General features: G+C 32.9%; 2 protein-coding genes and 1 pseudogene across 3 annotated transcripts; all 3 read right to left on the bottom strand.

Annotated features, from left to right (window-relative positions):
* Positions 1 to 710: 710 nt before the first annotated feature.
* LOC149878047 (uncharacterized) lies at positions 711 to 16,962 on the bottom strand. 2 transcript variants are annotated; one of them, XM_090073324.1, is made up of 2 exons: positions 16,861 to 16,962; positions 711 to 8,834 (listed from the first exon to the last, which is right to left on the bottom strand). In XM_090073324.1, the coding sequence occupies exon 2, from the start codon at positions 2,031 to 2,033 to the stop codon at positions 1,065 to 1,067; it is 969 nt and encodes a 322-aa protein (XP_089929450.1). In that variant the 5' UTR covers positions 2,034 to 8,834; positions 16,861 to 16,962; the 3' UTR covers positions 711 to 1,064. The 2 variants fall into 2 exon arrangements, with proteins under 2 accessions (XP_089929450.1, XP_089929451.1); XM_090073325.1 differs by having other exon boundaries at positions 2,160 to 8,834.
* On the bottom strand, positions 12,396 to 14,009 carry LOC149878049 (uncharacterized; annotated as a pseudogene).
* LOC149878048 (uncharacterized) lies at positions 14,024 to 15,548 on the bottom strand. Its single transcript, XM_090073332.1, has 2 exons — positions 14,640 to 15,548; positions 14,024 to 14,521 (listed from the first exon to the last, which is right to left on the bottom strand). The coding sequence occupies exons 1-2, from the start codon at positions 15,421 to 15,423 to the stop codon at positions 14,154 to 14,156; spliced, it is 1,152 nt and encodes a 383-aa protein (XP_089929458.1). The 5' UTR covers positions 15,424 to 15,548; the 3' UTR covers positions 14,024 to 14,153.
* Positions 16,963 to 22,194: the final 5,232 nt, after the last annotated feature.

Here is a 22,194-nt window from a genome sequence, read left to right as displayed (position 1 = left end):
GTGAAGATTGTTTGGCAGCATGCTTCAGCGCGTGATCGGTCAATTTAAAATCAATTTGTGGTTTTCTGAACACGAGCAATTTCAGAGACAAGGTTCTTTTTTTCAATTCTCTTTTTGTATTTTTTAATCTTTTTTTCACCACCTCTGGAACGTACGGATCAACAAACTCAAGCACTTGGTTGAAGGAGTTGGAGACGGTCGTTGCAATTCTTGAAAACAAGCCAGGACGAGAAACAGGAACCGGTCTGGGTGTGATGACGCTCGTTGAATCGGAAACAGGTGTATTAAGGATAGATGGTTCAACTCTTGTCACCTGATTTTGCAAGCGAGCTGGTCCGAATGAAATCATTTCGTTGGAAACAGGACGCGGAGCAGGAACCGGTCTCGAAACGATAGGACGCGGAGCAGGAACCGGTCTCGTGTTTTTTATTGCTTCAACGAGATCAGCCTTTCGCATCTTTAAATAATTTTTCAATTTTTGGGCTTTGGCGATTTCTCGCAATTCTTTGACAGTTTTGTTTTCCATTTTATCTTGCCAAGAAATTTTTCTTAACCCAAAATCAATTTTTTTTTCTTTGGCGATTTTTCGCATTTCGTTTTCCATTTTATTATGCCGAGAAATTTTTTTCCTCAGCACATTTTTCAGATAATTTTTTGTGAATCTCATGTTTCATTTTTAAAAAGAAAAAAAAATTTTTAAATCATTTTTTTTTTGTCAAGAATCTCATGACGGTATTTTAGACCTAATGAACAGCGTTCATGCTGGTTCCATCTGAAACGAATTTAATCAATTTGTCGGAAATGATCACTGCAAATATAACGGTGTTGTCTAGCACTGCAGTTCGGAATTTTAGGTTCACAACCAATTCGGCCGTTTCGGAAACAACTCTTTCCTTTTGCTTGCTGATGTCGACAAAAAACAATGAATACAAATTTTTATAATCAAGCAGAGTCAATCCAGATTGGCAAACAAGTTCGTTAGTGCCGTAATATTTTTTGTCAAACAAGAACGCGTCAGAATGAGCCATGACAATTTTCTTTTCTCCAAAATTTAAGTCATAATTTTAATTTGGATACTTTATCCCATTAACGGTCACGAAAAAATTGTTGACATCGCAATGATCGAATAGGGCTGGATTTGCGGATTGACTGGAAGGTCTGTTTGTCTGAAGTCCAAATATGATATATCTCGGAACGCTTTTGTCCGTGATTCTTCCGAGAGTCCAGGTGAATTCTGTGAGGCCAGCGGGAATGGCCTGCCTTTCGACTTTGTTTGCCTTAAATGCCACTGGAACGGAAATTTTCTTCGCCATTAAATCCATGAATTCGGATTTCTTCAAAATATCCAAGTCAATTCTAAACATAAAAAGTCTGATTTTTTTTATGTCGATCATTCCTGCTGCAACAGTCCCAGCACTGTAAATGGCGTCGTCATATTCTTTTTTTGTGAAGGTGATGGTGTGTCTGAATCCATAAACAACTTTGTCATAAGTTTCACAAAAACCAAAAATGTGCTTCAAAGGAATCCTGAACGAAAAAGATCCAATGGATGTGGTGTCTGCGAACAAGTGGTCTTGTCTGGTGGTGAATCCTAAATTTCCAGTTCCGGTGACGTTTGAAGTGTCTTTGTACCACATTTGCTTCAAACCATCTGCAATCTGAAAACCAAAAGGGTATTTCAACAATCCAAGCATGGTTGTTACTTGACCTGGATACATGACTCTTTCCACTTGCTGTCCTGATAAGTCATAAGTGACGTCGCTGAACAAATACATGATGGCGTTGTTCACCAGGGCAATGTTGTCTGCTGCTGTGTAAGCAGTTCCATCCGCTTTTTTCAAAACTCCTTCGACGAGGATGTAGGCCTCAGACAGAAGTGTCTGCACAGACTGGCAATCAATCTCAAAAACGATCGATCCTGAAGAATTTAAATCGAGGTTTGGGGGGGGGGGGTACTCGAAAAAATCAACTTTTTCAATTCCGGTGTCATACTCTGGCTTTTCATCAACTCTTAATCTGTCGGTGTTTATCATTTTTTAAAATGAGGAAAAAAAAATTTTATGTCATTTTGATTCGTGAAAAAATTCACGCAATCAAAATTCCACTCCCCATTTTGACGAGATCTTGAATTCTGGTTACATTCTTTTTCGTCATTTTCCTTTTTGCTTGAATGGACGAACCAAACATTTTTTTATGCAGCTTTTCCATCGGATTAATCGGCACATACTGATCCACCTTTGCCGCGTCGTTCACAATCGTGTTGACCAATTGGTTCGGGTTCACCGTCCCTGTCTAGGCGTAAACTCTTTCGATCGCTTTTTTTCCTTTGTCAATGGCATCATATTTGGCTGTCAATATGGCTGAAGAGGCCAATTCTTTTCCGGCAGACTTGGCTGCTGTGATTGCTTCTCTTCCAATTTCGCTTGCTGCTGTCTTTCTCAACAAATGAAGAGACGATCTTGATGCGTTTGAAGCTGCCATTCTCCTCAAAAAATTTTTAATCGTGTCCACTATTCCTCCACCTCCAACGACTTTCTTTTTTAAATATCTTCTGTTGTTCACAATGAGCATTTTTAAAATGAGAAAATATTTTTTTAAATCCATTGGGTTTTCACGATTCGATGTATCTTTGAATCGACTTGTATTCCTCTTTGTTGATTTCCCCTGACTCAGCAGCTCGTCAAAAATTGCGACAGCTTCGTTTCTCGATGCGACATTTCCAGCATGACCTGCGGCGATGCTCAAGCTAAGTCTTTGCGCAAGAGCATTCGGATCGCTCGCAAGTATGATCATTCCGTGACCTTTTTTCCCCCTCGTTTTAATTTTATTTCTTTCCCAAATGGGTGCAATGATTGTGACATATTCTTCACTTCTCGAAGCTTTTGGTATGGTTGGACGCCCTTCTATCTCCATTGCATGGGTTTCGATAAGGATATTTTCGTAATTTTTAAGGTCATCATCCGTGTACTTGCTTTTATCGGGTTTGGATCTTGAAATCAGCTCCAAAAGACCTTTTGTTCCCGCATACTTTTTTCCACCAACAATGACATCGTTTTTGTCGATGGTAATTTGCTCTCTTCCAATGTACATTTTGCCACCTTCTCCTGCGTGAATTCCAAACACTCTGTCTGAAGCAAATCGTTTGGATGCGTATTTGGTCAAATAATCCAACTCAGTATTTCCAACAACCATTCTTTCAGGAAGTTTTTCAACACTCTTGAAACTTTCAAAAGACGACTCGATTTCTGGATAAGTCAAAGCCAATGGTTCAACGTTAACCACTCTCTCAGCGATGCTCTTCAGCCCGTTTTTCACCTTTTCATTGCTCTCGATGAGCGGTTTGTAAAACTTGCTCAAATCAGCCTGATAATTTGTATCTGAAAGTTTGGTTTTGAAGCTCTCATTGTAAAGCTTTTCTCTGTTGGTCAGAGAAAAAAAACTTTAGCAAAAACGAAAACTCGTTTGTGTTTAAGTTTATTCACCTTTTTTAAACAGGTTGTTGAATGCTTTTATCGCGTCTTCTCTTCCTTTTTGAATCAGCGACTCTTTAATCAAATCGTCAATGCTGCTTTTTGCATTGGTTCGTATTTCTTCAGTCATGGCTTTGAATTTTTGAAGCACGCTGAGAATTAATTCGTACTCGGAATCGCTCACAAATCCGTCCATGAGCGATTTTGAAATGTGATCGCTAATGGTGTTCAATTTTGACTCGGAAAGAACTTTCAATTTTTCGTGCTTTTCAGCCTTCAGCATCAGTTTTTTGTTCTGTTGATTTCCGAAAATGAACAAAGCTCCCATTCCAACAGCAATAGCCTCGCACGCAATCGATATTGGAGTGGCAACGACGGTTGACAAAAGTGCAATTCCTGTGATTCCCAAACCAATGCACATCGTTTGCAATCTATCATCTGCAAAACGAATAATCATCTCAGCTCGATGGTATTTTTTGCTGAGAGCCATTCTCTTCACTTTTTCATCCACCATTTCTTTTTGGATCTCGCTTATTTTTTGAAGTCGATAAATGTGACCTCCATCTGATGGTGCTGTTGGAAAAACTGGGTAAATTTTTACAGTGGTTTTCAATATTTACATCTTTTTAAAAATCTTTTTTTTTTAAAATTCGAATCGATGTGATTTATTTTACAAAGCTTTTCACCTTTTTTGACGATGACGTCTTGGTGGCTGTTGTTGCTCACATCCAAAATGACGTCATCCACAGACTCTGAAAAAATAACATCGTTTTTGTTGTATTTTAATTGATCGCTAATTTTGTTCATCAAAGTGACAACAGCAATTCCTTTCTCCAAATTCAATCCAACGGACAACGATATTTGCGTGTAAGAAAGAGCAACAAATTTAATGTCTTTCTGAGCAAAAATCTCGTGCTGTCCGTTGGCGTTGAAATAGGTGGGATGATCCAACTCTTTTTTGACAACAATAATGTTTTTCGGATTTTTTTGTTCCAACTCTTTGATTTTCTCCTCCAAATGTTCCAAATGAAAATTCAAGCTGTGAAGTTCTGCTGAGGCGCTGTTTTTAAACAACTTGTGAGGGGCATGCATTTTTTAATATGAAAAGAAAATGTTTTAAGTCCTTTTATTTTCTTTTTTTTTTTGCGCAATTTCACAATTCATCATCAGATTCCACTTCTCCCAAATCCAAATCATCACCAATGATGCTTTGAATAGATGGTGCATTTTTTGCAATGACCACTTCGGAAATTTTAACCTGAATGGACTCGATCTGTGCTCCTACAAAAACACCTTCAATTTTCAGAGGCGATGGCGTAGCACTTTTGTCGAATGTATTCCAAAGAATTCGCTGTCACGAGCATTTTTTTTTCATTGTCGTCTTTCGTTTTCTTTTTGAAAAACAGAGAAGACACTTCAATTTTTTTTTCGTTTTTCTTTGTGAACAACTTTCCGAAAAAAATGGGTGCTGCGTTTGGATTCTCAGATTTGTTTTTAAAAATGAACAAATCTTCCGTCATGATTTTTTTCGTTCTTCCTCCTTTTTTCAAAGTGGGCACCATTTCCTTGACTCGATTGCCAAAAAATTTTGATATTTTTTCAGTCACCTCAATAAACTTTCTTTCTTCTTCGCTCATTCCATTTTTTTCGTTAAAACCGAGAAAGGACATGGAATAACCATTCAGTTCTTTCTTTTCAAAACTGCAACTTTCAAACACACCCAGCGAAAAAAAAACGGGAGTCCTCAAAATGACAGGACTTTTTCCAGAGGGGTAATCATAAAAAATTGGAATCTTTTGGTACTGAATTGGTTTGGTAGCTGAATAAATTTCTCCAATTGATAATTTGCTCTCATCAAAATTTTCAATCGTCACAAAATTCATCTTTTTATTAAGAAAAAAATTTTTTTTTAAATCTTTTTTTCAAACGGATCAATTCTTTATGATCCACCACGAGTTGAACGAGTCTGGATATCCCAAACATTTGACTAATGATTTGCTCTTTGTTCTGCGAATTATTTTTTCAATTCTGAATATGTCTTGATAGGTCTTTTGCATTTCCTGCTCGTAAAAAGTTCCTTGAATTTCTTCACCGTTGGCGTCTGTGACTTTGTACGTGGGTGGATCCGTGTGCTGAATTTTTGACACTGTAAAAACCTCCTCAGTCCATCTCGCCGTGTACCCTTTTTCAAAATTGGACTTATTTTTGTGATCCTCACTTTGTCACCCATTGAAAATTTCGGTTCTGGTCTTTCTTTTTGCACATTTCCATTCAGGTTCATCCAGACCTTATTTTTATTCATTTCATTGCTGGCTTCAACTGGAGTCATTTTGATGGAAGAGTGCTTTGTGTTGTAATTTTTCACCATTTCGTCCAAAACGTCAATTTGTTTTTTGGTGTTGTTTGCTGAAAAGAATTTGAACATTTTTTCTTTCATCGTTCTGTTCCATCGTTCAATGACGCAACTTTTTTCTTCGTTTTCAGTGGAGTATAATTGCACACCCAGCGCTTTCACGTGCTTGTTATAAAATTCTTTTTCTTTGTCCACCCACATTTTAGTACACTTTCTGTTTTCAAAGATTTTTTTCAACGCTTCAGCCACATCAAGACCCGTTTTGATTTTAAAAGGAACGATCCATCCATACTTTGAAAAAACGTCAATGACCATGAGCAATTATTTTACTCCGTTGTTGAATTTTGAAAAAGAGCACATGTCAACCAAATCTGCAGCCCATATTTCATCGACGCCATTCACAAACACTTTTCTTTTTTTGAAATGATGAATCACCGGTTTGTGAAGCTCCTCTGCAAGCTGATCCGTCCATTTGAGATGACTCTCGGGAATTTTTTTTTTTTTGCGACACCCAGTCTGAATTTGGCTTTGGCTTTGATGATGGGAGTGATGAGTTTTCTTTCGTTAATTTCTTTTTGAGTGGGATTTTGAATGGAGTTCATTTCTCCAAGTATCATTTGATCTGCCAAATTTCTGTTTTGAACGTCGTTGAAATATTTACAAGCCAGGTCGTGATGGTATGCTGCATTGTCCACTCTGTCCACCGGTTTGCTCCACTCCTGATACATGTCGGTTGAAGTGAGCCTTTTGTCCAAGTTTGTACCAGGTCCTGCAAAATTCATTCCTGGAATGTGCATTTCTCCTGGGAATTTTGCCCAAGGAAATTTTATTATTTTTGAAAATTTGTTGATCGATTCCACCAAATCTCCCCCTTTTTAAATGATTCATGAAAAGGAACAAACTTGCATTTTGTCGTTCCGCAAACATCACAAGTTCCTTTGATCATGTTTCTGTTGTTTTTTGAGACTTTGTTTCTCAAATCGAACGTTTCTGTTTTCCTTTTGCATTTGACGCAGTACATTTTTTTATTTTAAAAAAAATATGATTTTCAATTTTTATTTTAAATAAAAATGGAAATTACTGATTTGTCATGGAATATTGGAAAGAGCAAAGGAAACAACAACGAGATTTTGCCGAGGAGCATTCGAGGAATCATCGTCGGAAAGTCAGGTTGTGGAAAAACAACCTGGATGGTTGGATTACAACCATTTGCAAGTTTTTGGGAAATCTCTTTTCCAACCCGAGTACAAAATACTCAAATATTCGTTCAAAAAAAATTTACCAAAAGAGGCTATTCTCGATTTGTTCAAGGTACAAAGCTATATCGAAAAATTGAATTTAAATCCTGAATGTGTCATCAACGACTCTTCAAAAGATTATTCTGAAAACGAGGGCATGGAGGGTCAGTTTTTCGAAACAGCTGACGACGTTCCCGAACCTGAAGATCTCGATTCAACCAAAAACAATTTGATGATCTTTGACGATTTGCAATTGACCAAACAAAACAAGTGCGAAAAATATTACATCCGAGGAAGGGACTCCAACGTCAACTGCTTTTACCTCGCTCAAAATTATTTCATGCTCCCCAGACAAACCATCAGAGAAAACACCAACTTTATTTGTCTGAGATTCAAATTTTTTTGTCAAGATTCAAAAAATTTGGACCACATTTATCGAGACCACGTTTCGAACGACATGGGAAAAGAAGAGTTTAAAAAGTTTTACAGACATTGCTGGTCTGAACCTCACGGATTTGTGGTAATTGATTTGTCATCAAATACATTGGAAAATATCGAAGAAAAATACAATAGAAAATATCGAAGTGGATTTGACAACTTTTATTGTCCAAAAAGAGGCCAATGAAAAAAAAGATTTTAAAAAAAAGTGACGCCTATTAAAAATGTCAGGCATAATCATCGACGTGGATGGAAATTCCAACGTAATAATAACAGAATTTTTGGACAAAATTGTCTTTGAAAAAGGGAAAACTTATGAGATGGCTTTTCTCGGTCTAGAGACGTACAACAGCTTTCCAAACATCACCAGCAAAAACAATTCTTTAAGGTACCGCATGAACAACGGAGCCAAGGGAAAACATCACCATTCCAGACGGGAGCTACGACATCATCGACATCAACAATTACTTACAAAAGTCCGTCTCAAACACAATAAAAAATTACGCGTCACAAAGTGCAAGCTACGTCACAGCAAATAAAATCAGCTACTCTCCTGAAAATATCAAAATTGGATCAAGTTCAAACACTTTAAAATCAACCATCAAACTTGGTTTGAATTATTTCACATCGTCTTTAATGAGCACCATACTTCCGACACCTGGGAGTTTCACGTTGCCTCTCTTTTCCCTTGCTTGTTGTCGTTCTTCCATTGCGTGCACGTACTCCTTCATCCATCTTTTCCTTAAGTGATCCTTACAATTTTTCACAAACTTGACTCTCCGTAGTGCGCAATCGTCCCTTGTTATTAAATCGATATCTTCTTCAAGCAAAACTGCAGATCTCCCCCTCATTAATACATTTGGCGTCAATACTTGATTATCGAATTGGTTCACCTTGGTAACAAAGTGGGCTTTTGTTCATAGCGCATTCCACATCCAACAATACTTCTTCCAATTCAAAGAAGCTTAGGATGCCCTTACCGATTGTAAGACAACACATGTATTTTTTACTGACTTTAAGACAACACATGTATTTTATTACTTAAATCTGGAGACACCTTTTTTAAAAATATTTCATTATTTAGGTGAAAAATGCATCTGCCATGTAATATTTGGTACTCAAGGAATTACTAGTCAGATGGCTCCGCTGAGTGCTGTTCAAAATATTCCTAACTTACTAGTTTCAACAACAGAGAATGGATCACAAGATCACAAATCCTTGCTTGCATTTTATAAATTATTCGACAGACACTTGATTGCAAAAAAAATACTTCGCCCTGTTGTTGTACTGAGCGATGGTCACAGTTCTCGCTTCCATTATACCTTACTTCGATTTCTTAGAGAAAAAAAAAAAAATTAATATATATCACCTCCAGACACTACTGGGGTAACACAACTACTTGATCAAATTAACAAGGCACTTCATGAACACTATGCTAATGCAAAAGAAAATCTGTTCAATCAACATCAAACAATTAATAGAGAAGCCTTTATGTTGTCTCTTGCAAGTATGTGGGACAAGTGGGCTATGCCAGAATCGATACAAAAAGCTGGTAAGAAGGTTGGTATTACTAATGAAACTTTAAATGTTGCATTTATGCAAAGTGATAAATTCCACCAAGCTTCTATGTTAGCCAAGGAAGCTGCTTCGCCTAACATTACTGATATTTCAACAATTCTAAATAGCAAAATAAGTTCTCCTATATCTATGAAACGAAAAGATAACCAAATGTATTGGAAAGAGAAAGCTTCAAACTGGAAAGAAAAATGTTTGTCATTGCAGACCATGATTACAGACTTACATGAAAAAAGCATCAATCTTAATGAAATACCAGGTCTTTTAGCAATCCAAAAAATAAAGTCAACTCAAAGTAATGGTTTGCACAAAGCAACTACAAGGGTAACTCAAGTCTATGGCTCCATGGAAGGTCAAGATGTGCTAAAACTCATAGAATCTATTAACAACTCAAAAGAAAAGAAAGTGCAAGAGAAGAAAGACAGAGAACAAAAAAAGAGTGAAGAAACTGAGTTGTTCTGTAGATGCAAGGAAAGGTGCATTTCAGATAATAGCATTTGCAAAGCTGCAAAGCTAAAACTATGTTTCATGTGTCAAATTGTTATGAATTTAGTATGTGGTAAATCAAAGTGCATCGTAGATGGTAAAAGACCAATTATGATTTTACCTAAATGTTTATCAAAAAAAGAACTGCTGCAAAGAATTTATTAAGAAAGTCTAATGATAAAGAAGATAGTACTGAAGATTCGGAATCCAATAGATTTCATTATTGAGGATCTTTTTTATTATTCATTATAAACTAAAGTGTTTTGTTTGTTGTTTTTGAGACCTTTCTCCTTCAGAAGTATAAAAAATTGGAAAAAAAGTTAAAAATATATGGTGCCCTTAAAAAGACAAAAATATTTACATTTTAGCAGTGCTTTTTAAGCAACCAAAACTTTATGTTCCTATTAAACAACTGAAAAACAATTACTATTCTTATAAGGGCCCTATTTATAGCCTCTTTTTAGACTCTTGTTTACGGACTTAAATTAAATATTTTTCGTTTTATGTTAAATATTAGTCATTTTATGTTCTGAAATTTTTTTAAAAACAATCTTTTGGAACAAAATTTTAAAAAATTTTAAATTTCTGCACTATAACTTGACTTTTTTCTGAAAGTTATATGGTCTGTTTATATTTTTGAATTCCCCAACTTTTGTTTAATGCTTTTCAAGATAAGTTATAGGCAATTTAATTTTTTTGTCTTTTTAAGGGCACTATACCTGTACAACATGTTTGAAAAAGCTTAACTGAACAACTTTAGTATTTCCTGTAATATAAAGTTAACTTAATAATATAGTGTTATTACAGGATGTAACAATGTGACAATTGTTAAAGCCATTACAAAATAAAATTTTAAACAGTGTAAAGTAAAAAAATATATAATGTAATTTAAAATGTTTCTGATTTATTAGTTTTATTATATTGATGGTTCTTAAAAGCAATAACAATGAAAAGATTAGATCTTATCCCAAAGATACGTGAACTAGGAGTGGATAAATTAAGATTATGGAAGGATTTACTTAATGAAATAAAAAATACTGAAGAAATTCGCAAAGAAAACTTAAATAAAGTAAAGGTTGCTTTAGTTATATTTATTTCAAAGGTCAAGAGAAAACTAACACAATGTGGACGAAATTATGATACATTTATACAAAAAGAAAATCGTTGGCTTCAAAGAAACCTTTTAAACAATAAAAATAGTCATTTTGGTTCTGGAAGGCCCCAAAAGCAATGGAATGTTCTTGGAGAGCAAAGCAAAAGAAAAAAAATAAAATAACTAGCCACTGAACATCATGAAGCTCTATTTTTAGCTTCTGCAAAAAGTGCAAATGCTGCTGGAGAAAAAAAAAAGCTTCTTTTTTAAAAAACAATATCTCAAATCTTTTAGAGATAGAAAAAGTTGATAAAACTTTGGATAAAACCTTTTTCCATCATTATGAGTGTAGAGGAAGCTCCTGCATTAAAAATGAACACTGATCTCAGCGATAAACAATATCAAATGATCAGAAACTCAGCTCTTGTTATCATGTACATATTTATCCTACCTTGCACGATATTTTGGTGGAAAAATTGAAATGTTATCCTGAGAATATACATTTTTCTGAAATTTCTGCAAAGTGTACTCTTCAAAGCATGTTAGATCACACTGTGAGTAGAATAGCTGAAATGATTGATATGCCTAATGTGGTCAAGGTAACGAAATATTTGGAGTTTTATATGGAAAGATTGGTTTTGATGGAGCATCAACCCAAAGTGTTTATAAACAGAAATACTTTGAGACAAGCATCACAAGAATAGAACTTAAGAGTGAAGATAATCTTTTTAGTACAGCTTTTTTGCCTTTATTGCTCAAAGTAAAAGATGGCGAAATTTGGAAAAATGCAAATCCTTCAAGTTGTCACTTTTGTAGACCTCTTCATCTACAATATAAAAAAGAGAGTCCAATTTTATCCAGAGAACAAGAATCAGATCTAAAAAATCAAATAAATACCTTAAAGACGTTTTGCAAATTTTTTGATATTGCAGGAAGAAAGGTGACCTTTAATATCAGCTATAGAGTTGATCTTACAATGTTTGATAATAAAGTTGTTAATGCACTTACAGAGACAAAATCCACTCAATCCTGCAATGTTTGCAATGCTAAACCCAACAAAATGAACAATATTGATTTATTAAAAGCAAAAACTGAGAATGAGTCAGCCTTGGGGCTTGGAATTTTAGCTTTGCATTGCTGGATAAAATGCTTGGAATTTATTCTTCATTTGAGTTATAAAATTGAAATTAAAAAGTATAAGCCAAAAACAATTGAGGAAAAATTATCTGTAGACTTAAAAAAAAAACAGATTCAGGTACTCTTCAGAGAACGGTTAAGCTTAAATGTTGACATGCCTAAAACTGGGTCTGGAAATACCAATGACGGCAATACTGCCAGAAGAGCATTTAAAAATAGTAAAGTTTTTTCTGAAATTACTAAAGTTGATTGTGATATAATTGAAAGATTGCATAATATTCTCATAACCATATCTTGTGGATATTCTATTAGTATCAATGAATTAGATTTATACTGCACTAAAACAGCTAAACGTATAGTGAGTTTGTACGACTGGTATGCTATGCCTCCCACTGTACATTAGGGTGTCCCAAAATTATACAAAAAAACACTTTTTTTTAAAACTCCTCTTGTACACCCAAAATTCCTTGTCTATACTAAGGCAGAAGACAAATACATGCTAAAAAATTACTCTCAGATCATTTTAAGTGCTTACTGTAAAATTCCAAAATCTCTATTTTTTAGCTTTTCAAAATATCAAAATAAAATAAATAACAGTGTGATTATTTTGTACACTAATATATATTAATATTATCATATAGAGAGCTTTAAATATTTATAAGTTCTTTTTGAGTTACATTCTTTGTTACTTTTTTTCTCTCCTCTCTTGCTATCAATAGTATATTTTGGCGCTGTTCTTCCTTTTGAGAATATTTAAAAAAGTCGTTTATTAAGCCAATGTTTCTTTCAGCGCAGTCATTAGTTACACTAAGTCCTTTAACAAAAACTTCAAAAACACCATATGATTCAGTTTTTGAAAAGTTGGGATGAGAAGAAACCCAATCTTTAACTTGATTTGTGATTCCAAGGCGTAAAAATATAAGCCAGCTATCAGCAGTAACAAGTTCTGAAAGCTTGCTGTTTGGTAAGATTAAAACTGGATTAGGTTTTTCCATATTTATATTTTTTTGCTCTGGAACTGGAAAAGAAATTAGCTTATTCAAAATCTGATACTTAACAGACATTTCCAAGTGAGAATCAACGAGTGAAAACACAACTATTGCTGGAGAAAGATACCACGAATGTTTATGAAAACTTTTAATCAAAGCATTACCAATATCAGCATTAAATTCATCCTTGATAACATATGCTGCTTTAAAAGCATTAAAATCATTAAGTACAGCGTGTTGAGCGCATCTAGATTTAAGGTACCATGGAGCATAACAAACAGCAACAATAAAGGCACATGTTTCTATTTCTTTTTTATTTTCATCAGGTAAAAAGCTTATAACAGTGGATGTCATCTCTAGTGAAAGAATATACAAAGCATCTGCCATAAATCTTGCTTTGTGACAAGCTCCAGGTTGATGAATTTTAAATTCTTTAAGCTTATCAGATTCGACGCCAAGATAAAAAGCCAAATATTTTACAAGGTGATTATAGTCATTTCTTGGAAAAATTTTATTCTCTAATGAATACTTTGCATAATCTTTAGCTGCTAGCGCCAAGATGTGAAGCTTGCTACCTATTTCGAGCTTGTTCCAATCAAATTTTTTCAGTTCTGGAACTCTTGAATTCACAGATTCATGAGAAGTTTCCCAGTTTCTTTGAAAAGCCAAGTACATAGATTTACTTGGACCCTTAGATTTAACTTTAGTGATAGCCTGTATTGCATGATTTATATGAAGTTCATATATGTGGTGACGACACATAAACCAAAACAAACATTTATCAAGAATTCTACTTATTATTATTATAGCTCCGTTTAGTCTACCTGTATTACTTGATGTAGTATCAGTACAAACTCCAATTATATTATCCGCTATTTCAAAGTACTCTAAAATGTTTTGAATAACAATGGCTTGATTTTTTCCTTTAGTGCTCTCTACAGGTATAATTCCAAGTAGGCGATCGTCTTTTGTAGTAAATTCAGGACTGGTAACAGATATAGCAACCCTTTTCTTCGTAACAGTAATTTTTAACTTTTCCTCTATTTCTTATACCAACTTACTGTCAAAGTGCAAGATCAAATTCTTTCCTGCCATTTCTTCGTAATAGCTTGATCTGATGGTGGTACCTAAATTAAAAAGAATTTATTTCTCTTTATAACTACTATTGATTGTTTTAATATCAGGGTGTTAGCCAAAATTAAACATTATACCACGTTTTTGCTGTATTGGGAATATTTATTGTTGTTGTTCAGGAAAATATTGGAAATTTTCAAGAAATTGTCCTAAAAAACTCAAAATAAGAATCAAAAAAAAAAGTCATTGATTTTTAGGAATTTTGAAACCATTGTGAATTCCCCAATATACACCTTTGGGCTAGCTAACACCCTGAATATAAATATTTTGAATGTAAACAAATCTACCTAAATCTTCAATATACTTGAATCTACTTCTAGCTACTGAGCTTCTAGATATATTTAAGTCATTGACATTTCCGCCTAAAGCTTTAATAACAGCTCCTAGAAACATTGTTTGTGAGCGAATGCTGATTCCGCATCTAACACTAACAGGTGTTGTAGCTAATATAAGATTGTCTCTGTCAAACTCTATTGCAATTTCTGAACAGCCCAACTTAGAGTGTTTTTGACGCTTTAGCTTTGTGTGTGTTGGAAGCTGGGTTTCACCCCTTTCTTGAAAATCTAAATCACTATCACTAGAAACTGAAGATTGGTGAGCAGCAGAACCTAAGTAACAAAAAGCAGTAATTACTTTATAAAGCAAATATAAATTTTAATTAAACCATTATTAAGAATAATTATTTAAAAGTTTTCAATTAAAGTTAAAATTTGAGATATCATTTACCTGATGCCTCAAATTCATCTGAGTTATGAGAGATCACTTCATCCATTTCAAAATCAACTTTTCTATCCAATCCAAAATATTCATTAACTCTACATTTTTCTTCATAAAATCTCATTCTTTCATACCTTTTAATTCTCCTTTCAACTCTTTGCTGCATATCAATGTCATATTTATCACTTATTACACCTCTCCTCATTGTTCTTTGATCTTGAAGAAAAGCCAAATCTTCTATAACTGCATCATTCGATCTTGGCATATCTTTATCTGATTTGATTTTATCTTCTATGTTGTTTTGAGAAATATCAAATAAATTCTCAAGAAATTCTTCAAACCGATTTTCGTGATTTTTTTTGGTAATTGTGTTCCAGGAAAGATAACTTGTATTTCGCATAGAAATGTACAGTTTATTTAGTTTAATAAATTTTTTAACAATTTGTACTTCAGAAATTATATACTTTCCAAAACCAGCATATTTCCATATGTTTACAACTTTTCTAAGGCAACATATCTCCATACTTTCATAACAAAAATCTTTGTCATGGCAAACCGTATCCCTACTCCCACTCTTTGTTTTGCAAGAGAAATTTTCTTGAGTAGACTTGAACCTTTTACTTTTTTCTGTAATAACATACTGATAATATCGTAGAACTGTTCCATTTGTTGGTAGTTGATGTATGGGAAAAACAGAAATTGGACTTCTGAGAATGTAAAGTGGTCGACGCGGGTTTAAATTAACATTATAGTTGGATTTTTTTATTTTAGCAGTCTTCTTTCTTTTCGCCATAACATAAATATATTTTAATTTTTTTATAATTAATTTTTATCAATATTTAATTTGTAATAATAAACTACGCAAAATATTCTTTTGTAAAGAGTAACAGTTTGATTCGTTGTTTTTTTATCAGAAAAAAACGATTGGCTTAAGTTTGTTTACCTTATTTAATCAAAATTGCGGCTTTCAAAGTTGGTGTATTCACAAGTCGATATTTTAAATAAGATAAAGTTGGTTTAATCAAAATCAATAATTGCAAAGAAAACAACTAATTGTCAAAAAAGTACAAAAATAATACTCAAATAATTATTGTATTAAAAACATATCAGTATATATATATATATATATATATATATATATATATATATATATATATATATATATATATATATATATATATATATATATATATATATATATATATATATATATATATATATATATATATATATATATATATACATATTGTTTTTAAAAGTTCTTAATATTTAGAACAGTGATCAAGAAAAGTGTGATAATACTAAGTTATTGAGTTGCCACCATATCCTACTACAAAGCTACCAATATTTTTTTTAATGATTACAGATGTTTAAACTATAAAAAACTACAGTTATTAGAATTGTTAAAAGAGTAAGTTTTTATTTAGAAGGAGCGGAAATATTTGAGTTTAAAAAAAATCAGTATATTTAATAAAATCCCTTTTTTCAAATTTCTACAGTAAGCACTTGAAGTGATCTTAAAAACCTTTTTTCAATACTAGTGGTCTTCTATAAGTGTATAGACAAAGAATTTGGTGTGTACAACTTTTTTTTTTTTTTTTCGTATTTTTGGGACACCCTACTGTACATAAACTGCTGCTTCATAGTTCTTCCATATCACATAAATTACCTTTGCCAGTCGGGGTATATTCGGAAGATGCACTGGAGAGTTTAAATAAACAGATAAGAAATTCTAGACTTAAGCACATGGCAAAAATTTCAAGGTTAAACACAATGATGAATCAGATGCACTACCTTCTAGTAAGATCAGATCCAAAAGTATCAAGCATATCTTTTAGAAAACATAAGAGCTATCGAGGAAAACCGTTACCAGATGAAGTTATTAAATTAATTGTAATGTAAATAATAAAATGAATGTAATAAATACAGTTTTTTTTCTCTATGTATCAACCTCCTTTAAAAACCATTTTTATAAAAATATCAAGTAGAGTAATATATCAAGATAATGTGTTTGTCTAGAAGATTCTAAAACTTGAAAAAAAAAAAGTTTTTGTAGGCGTATAGTCACCTTAAACACGCGTATACGCGCATAAGCGCGCGTTATCCGCGTCGAAGCTACGCATAAAAAAAAAATTTATTAATAAATTTGAAATCTTTGACCCAAAAATTATTATTTTGATACATAACATAATTGATTTACGATTTATGTCAAATTTTATTTAATTTTTACCGTTTTTTGATCGTTCTGAGTCACTGTGCAACGGTTCAATTCTACATTTCCTCTTATACTAAAAAACTCTTCTCTACTTAAGTTTTGCATAAAACTTATAATAATAAAAATCCGTAAGAATATCTTAATTACTATCATAAAAAAAGCCACTCAAACTATATTAACAATTTTTTAAGGAAACAACGTCAATATACGCTTTACGGAGTTTCTTTCTGAATGGTTCAAAATTGTTCTGTTAAATCGTTTTTTTCCGAGTTTTAAAATTCCAGAAAATTAGAGCCAATTTCGGGCTAGCCCGAGTTTAGCCCCAAGCCGCCTTTTATTAGGATCTGCCCTAAAAACACCCTAACTTTAAAAAATCATCAAAAATATACTAATTTTGTGCTGAAAAGTAATGTAAGCTGATATCTTTTAGTTTTGATAAAAAATTATTTGAGAAAATTTGCCCTTAGAATACCCTGAACCACGAAGGGACCCTTAAGGGGCCCTTAAGTCATTTTAAGGCGAGAAGTAGGTCTCTGACAGCAGCTGAGTTAAAATATAGCATTACAGAAAAGGAAGCTCTTGCTTTGGTATGGGCAATTGCAAAATTACATTTTTATCTGTATGGAAAAAAACTTTAAGGTCGTAGTGGACCACAAACCGCTCAAGTTTATTTTTTCATCCAGTTCTAAAATAAATGCACGCATTGCAAGATGGCAAATCAAATTGCAGGCATATGTTTTTGACATAATATGTAAGAAGGGAGAAGAGAACATTGCAGACATTATATCCAGAAGCTGTATCCCAAATGAGGTACCCAATGAGTCAGATGAAAATGAAGTGGCGGCTTATGTAATCTTTTTAGTGACAAAAATGGCACCCAAATCAATATCACTTGAAGATATAAAAATGGAGGCAGCAAGAGACATCAGTTTCGTTGCAATAAAAAATGCATTAGAGTTTGGTATATGGTATGACAACCCAATACTGGGACCATATCGTAGATTTTAAAATGAGTTAACTGATAACTAGGGGATTATATTAAGAGAAACAAGAATTGTCTTACCAAAGTCTCTTCAAAAAAGAGCTTTACAAATTGCACATGAAGGACATTTAAGTGTTGAAAAATGCAAAGGATTATTGTGTCAAAAAGTGTATTGGATCAATAGGAATAGTGATATTGAATCACATATCGAAAAATGTCTTGGATGTCAGACCAATTCAAGCATGCCAGATCCTGAACCAATTAAAATGTCGATTTTACCAGAACATGTTTGGGATGAATTAGCGATGGATTTATTTGGACCATTACCATCCGGAGAGTATTTATTTGTTATAGAAGATATATATTCCAGATACCCATTTGTTGACATAATGAAAATCACAACAGTACCAAGTATTATTAGGGGTGTCCACTATGCAAAAAATGTTCAAAACCACCCAAATTGAATTTTTTCCCATTCTAGTGTTTGTGCATAATGTAAAAAATTTTTTTATAAAATTTTAATAACTATTCTAGAGCCCCCTCAGAGCCCCTAAAGACAAGCCCCAATTTCCATTTTAAAACAGTATCTTTTTTAGTTAAAACACAGAGAAATAATTATTGTGAATCTCATTTTTCAAGTATTTAGAAATTAAATCACAGAAATCAAGCCAAACAAAAGCAGCTTGCATAATATATGTTAAATTATCCAGTTTAACCAAGCTAGTTCTGCATTTTCGGTTAACAGTTATAGTCAAAGTATCAGACGGGAACCCCAAAACTAAAATTAAGACTGTCTTTCTGAATGTTATTAATGTTGTTTCATTTTGCAAGAGTTTTTTTGCCAAAATCAGGATATTGCTGCCTGTGATTTTCAACGCCCTGCAACAGCCATTCTCTTTGTTCTGGATCACTGGTTATGATGGTGGCAAATTCTGAAATCAGTTTAACTCCTCTTTCTGCGGTATCATTTACAACTTTTACCGTACGAACAAACCTGATGAGTTTATACAAAAGAAAATACAAGTTAATGATAACGAAATAGCAAAAGCTGATAGAAAATCGTATCCCAAGCGAAATCATAGACCTGTGAATATTTAAGGGTTATATACTTAGGCGGATCACAACAGGTTCTATCAGTGCAATTGTCTGGAAGCCCTTTGCCAAAGATTAAGAAGCACTTTGAACATCTCTTTTGGTTCCTCTCTGGCTGTTTTGACATGATTGGGACTGATAAAGGATGATTAGAGTTTGGCTTCATTTGGGCAATTTTATATAAGTGTAAGGTGTATATAGGTATATATATATATATATATATATATATATATATATATATATATATATATATATATATATATATATATATATATATTTATATATATATTTTCTGAAACTTTTGTTTATAAACATTATTAAGTACTTATTTTCAATTTGTATATTTCCGGTTACATCATTTTTAGGTCATTTGGATTTTGTTGAAATTTTATTAGCTTGTGTTTATTTCTTTTGCTGAATTCAAAACACGTGCTTTTTACTTAAAGTTACCACTTTTTTTTCAATCATAAATCAGTTTTTCGGTATTAGCATCTCTAATTGCCTTAGGCTATTTTATTGATTTCTTTGTGCGGTAAAAACATTTGCTCATAAATCTTTCATTTTCTTAGTTCAAGTCCAATAAACAGAAAGCGAAAAGAATTGCTCCATTTCAACTTCTTTCTAGTTACTTTTTTTGCAGAATGCTAAATAAAATATTTTTGTAAGTATATGATTTAAGCAGACTTTAATAAGCTTGTTTAATAGTATCGTTAATAATACCATTGTATATTAATACAATAAAACGTCTCGTTTAGTTGTATCGTTACTAATAGCATCGTATGTTGATACAATGCAGATTTTTGTACATTAATACATTACAAAGTCTCGTTTAATGGTATTGTTTTTAATAGCATTATATATCAACAGCATTTAATAGTGTCGTTGCAAACAAACTCCCGAAACGAACAGAAATATCGATGTGCAGCAGATATTTTAAAAATTTTTGATTGTATTTTGAACAAACATGTCCCTTACAAAAACAATAACAAACTAATGATTATAAACCTTGGTTAACAAAAGGCATTCTAAAAGTTAATGACAATTAAAAATAATCTTCATAAAAAATATTTAAAATCAAAAGAAAGAAAAGTTTTTTAAACTTCATAAGGTTGCTTATACTATAAAGATATTGTTTAAACTCTTTATAAAGTTTAAACAATATCTTAACTGTAAAAACAACCTTACAAAGTTTAGCAAAAAGGAATATTAAACAAACTTTTTTAGTCACAATATCGATAATATAAAAATTACCTGAAAAGGTATAAAAGAGTTGATAAATGTAAAGCCAAGTAAAAGTTGTCATCCAACAAGCATACTGATCAACAACAAATGCGAAACTAATCCTACAGCTATCTCTAATCACAATTTCTTTACTACGATTGCTTCAAAATTATCCAATGGAATTCCAAATTCTAGATTCAACTTTCAAAAGTATCTGACCAATTCTAACAGCAACTCTTTTTATGTGCAAACAATAACTGAAGAGGAAACCCTCGACAATATATATTTCACCATCATAGAAGGTTACAGCCTTCCGACAAAACTTCTGAAAATGGTGTCAAAAGTTCTATGCAAACCACTAAGTATCATCTTAAATAATTCATTTTGAAAAGGAACATTTCCTGATGTCTTCAAGTTGACCCAAGTTATTCCACTCCACAAAAAACCATCTACGGTTGATTGTACCAACTCTCATCCAATTTCTCTTCTTTCTATTATAAGCAAAATTTTTGAAAAAGTTATGGATAATAACTTAAACAACTTCCTTAATCAAAATCAATGCTTATATAAACACCAGTTTGGTTTTTGTAAAAAGCATTCAACAGCTCACGCTCTTATCGAAATTACAGAAAGTATAAGAATTGCTCTTGATAATGGAAACTTTACTTTTGAGGTTTTCATTGATTTACAAGAAGGTTTTGACACCGTAGACCATGACATTCTCCTATCAAAGCTTAACTGTTATGGTGTACGCGGCATACCCTTGCAATGGTCTAAATCATACACATGGCCGCCGAAAGGAGGGGGGGTGGACGGGGAAGATTCCCGGGGCCCCGTGTAGGTACAAATAATTTTTTAAAGTAATTTTTAAAAGATTTAAATAGTTTTCACTTGTAAAAGATTTAATTAACTTTTATTTTAAATTTTCAATGACCAGAGCACGTTTCTTTTGGTCCTGGGTATATAATTGATCATAATCAGGGCCCCTTAAAAAGACTTCCCCGGGGCCCGAAATTTCTCTCGGCTGCTATGATCATACCTTTCCAATCGTCAAAAGTTTGTTACTTTAAATAGTATCTTCTCAGAAATTAAAAGCGTTTGCATTGGTATTCCTCAGGGATCCATTTTGCGTCCTCTTCTCTTTATCATTTATATCAATGATCTTAATCTTTCTATCAAACATTCAAATAAGTATTATTTTGCTGATGATACAAATCTTTAATAAATAACAAACTCTCTCAAAAAACTAAATAAATATATTAATTAGGATATGGCCAGTCTTGTTCAATGGCTCCGAGCAAACAAAATCTCATTAAATACTAAAGAAACAGAAATAGTAATATTTAAGACGCAATATACTTACTTTCTAAAAAAACTAACATGAATCTTCAAAAATGCTTGAACTTTAGGATAAGTGGCCGAAAACTGTTTTTGTCTAACAAAATAACTTATCTTGGTGTTGTGATAGATGAGAAACTTATATTTAAAACACACATAAATAACCTTACTCTCAAATTAAACCGTTCTAACGGCATATTAGCAAAAACTCGACACTATGTTAATTTTGAACTCAATTTAGTTTACATTTACCATATGCATGACAAGTTTGAGGACAATCTAAAACTGTCTGTCTTTCTATAATTGTTTTGCTTCAAAATAGAGCTATACGAATAATTCATTTCAGCCCAAGAAACTTCCCTACTGAAATCCTGTATCTTAAATCCAAAGTTCTTCGTTTCTATGATTTAATCCAGTTCCTAAATTATTCATTTGTCTGGGATCAACAACAGTCTCCGTCCTTCCATATATCGTAGCTACTTTAATAGTAGGAAAACGTGTGGGCATAACCTAAGATCAGTCACTTTTAACAACTTAACCATCCCACAAAAACAGAAAACCAAACACGGAATAAATTCCATTACTTATCAATGAATGCTTTCTTGGAACACCCTTCCGTATACCCTACGAACAGTTTTTATCCTTAGATCCAAGAACCTGTTCTTAAAGTCTCTCTATGATTTCTGTCTAAAAAGTTAAGCTTAACTTTCTTCATA

Source organism: Hydra viridissima, unplaced genomic scaffold, assembly GCF_058129835.1.
Source record: "Hydra viridissima isolate aposymbiotic clone 2 unplaced genomic scaffold, HvirCarnegie_v1 scaffold_15, whole genome shotgun sequence".
In the NCBI taxonomy this organism is placed as follows: Eukaryota; Metazoa; Cnidaria; class Hydrozoa; order Anthoathecata; family Hydridae; genus Hydra; species Hydra viridissima.
The sequence above is the reverse complement of the archived record's forward strand: the minus strand, read 5'-3'. Positions and strand labels throughout refer to the sequence as shown.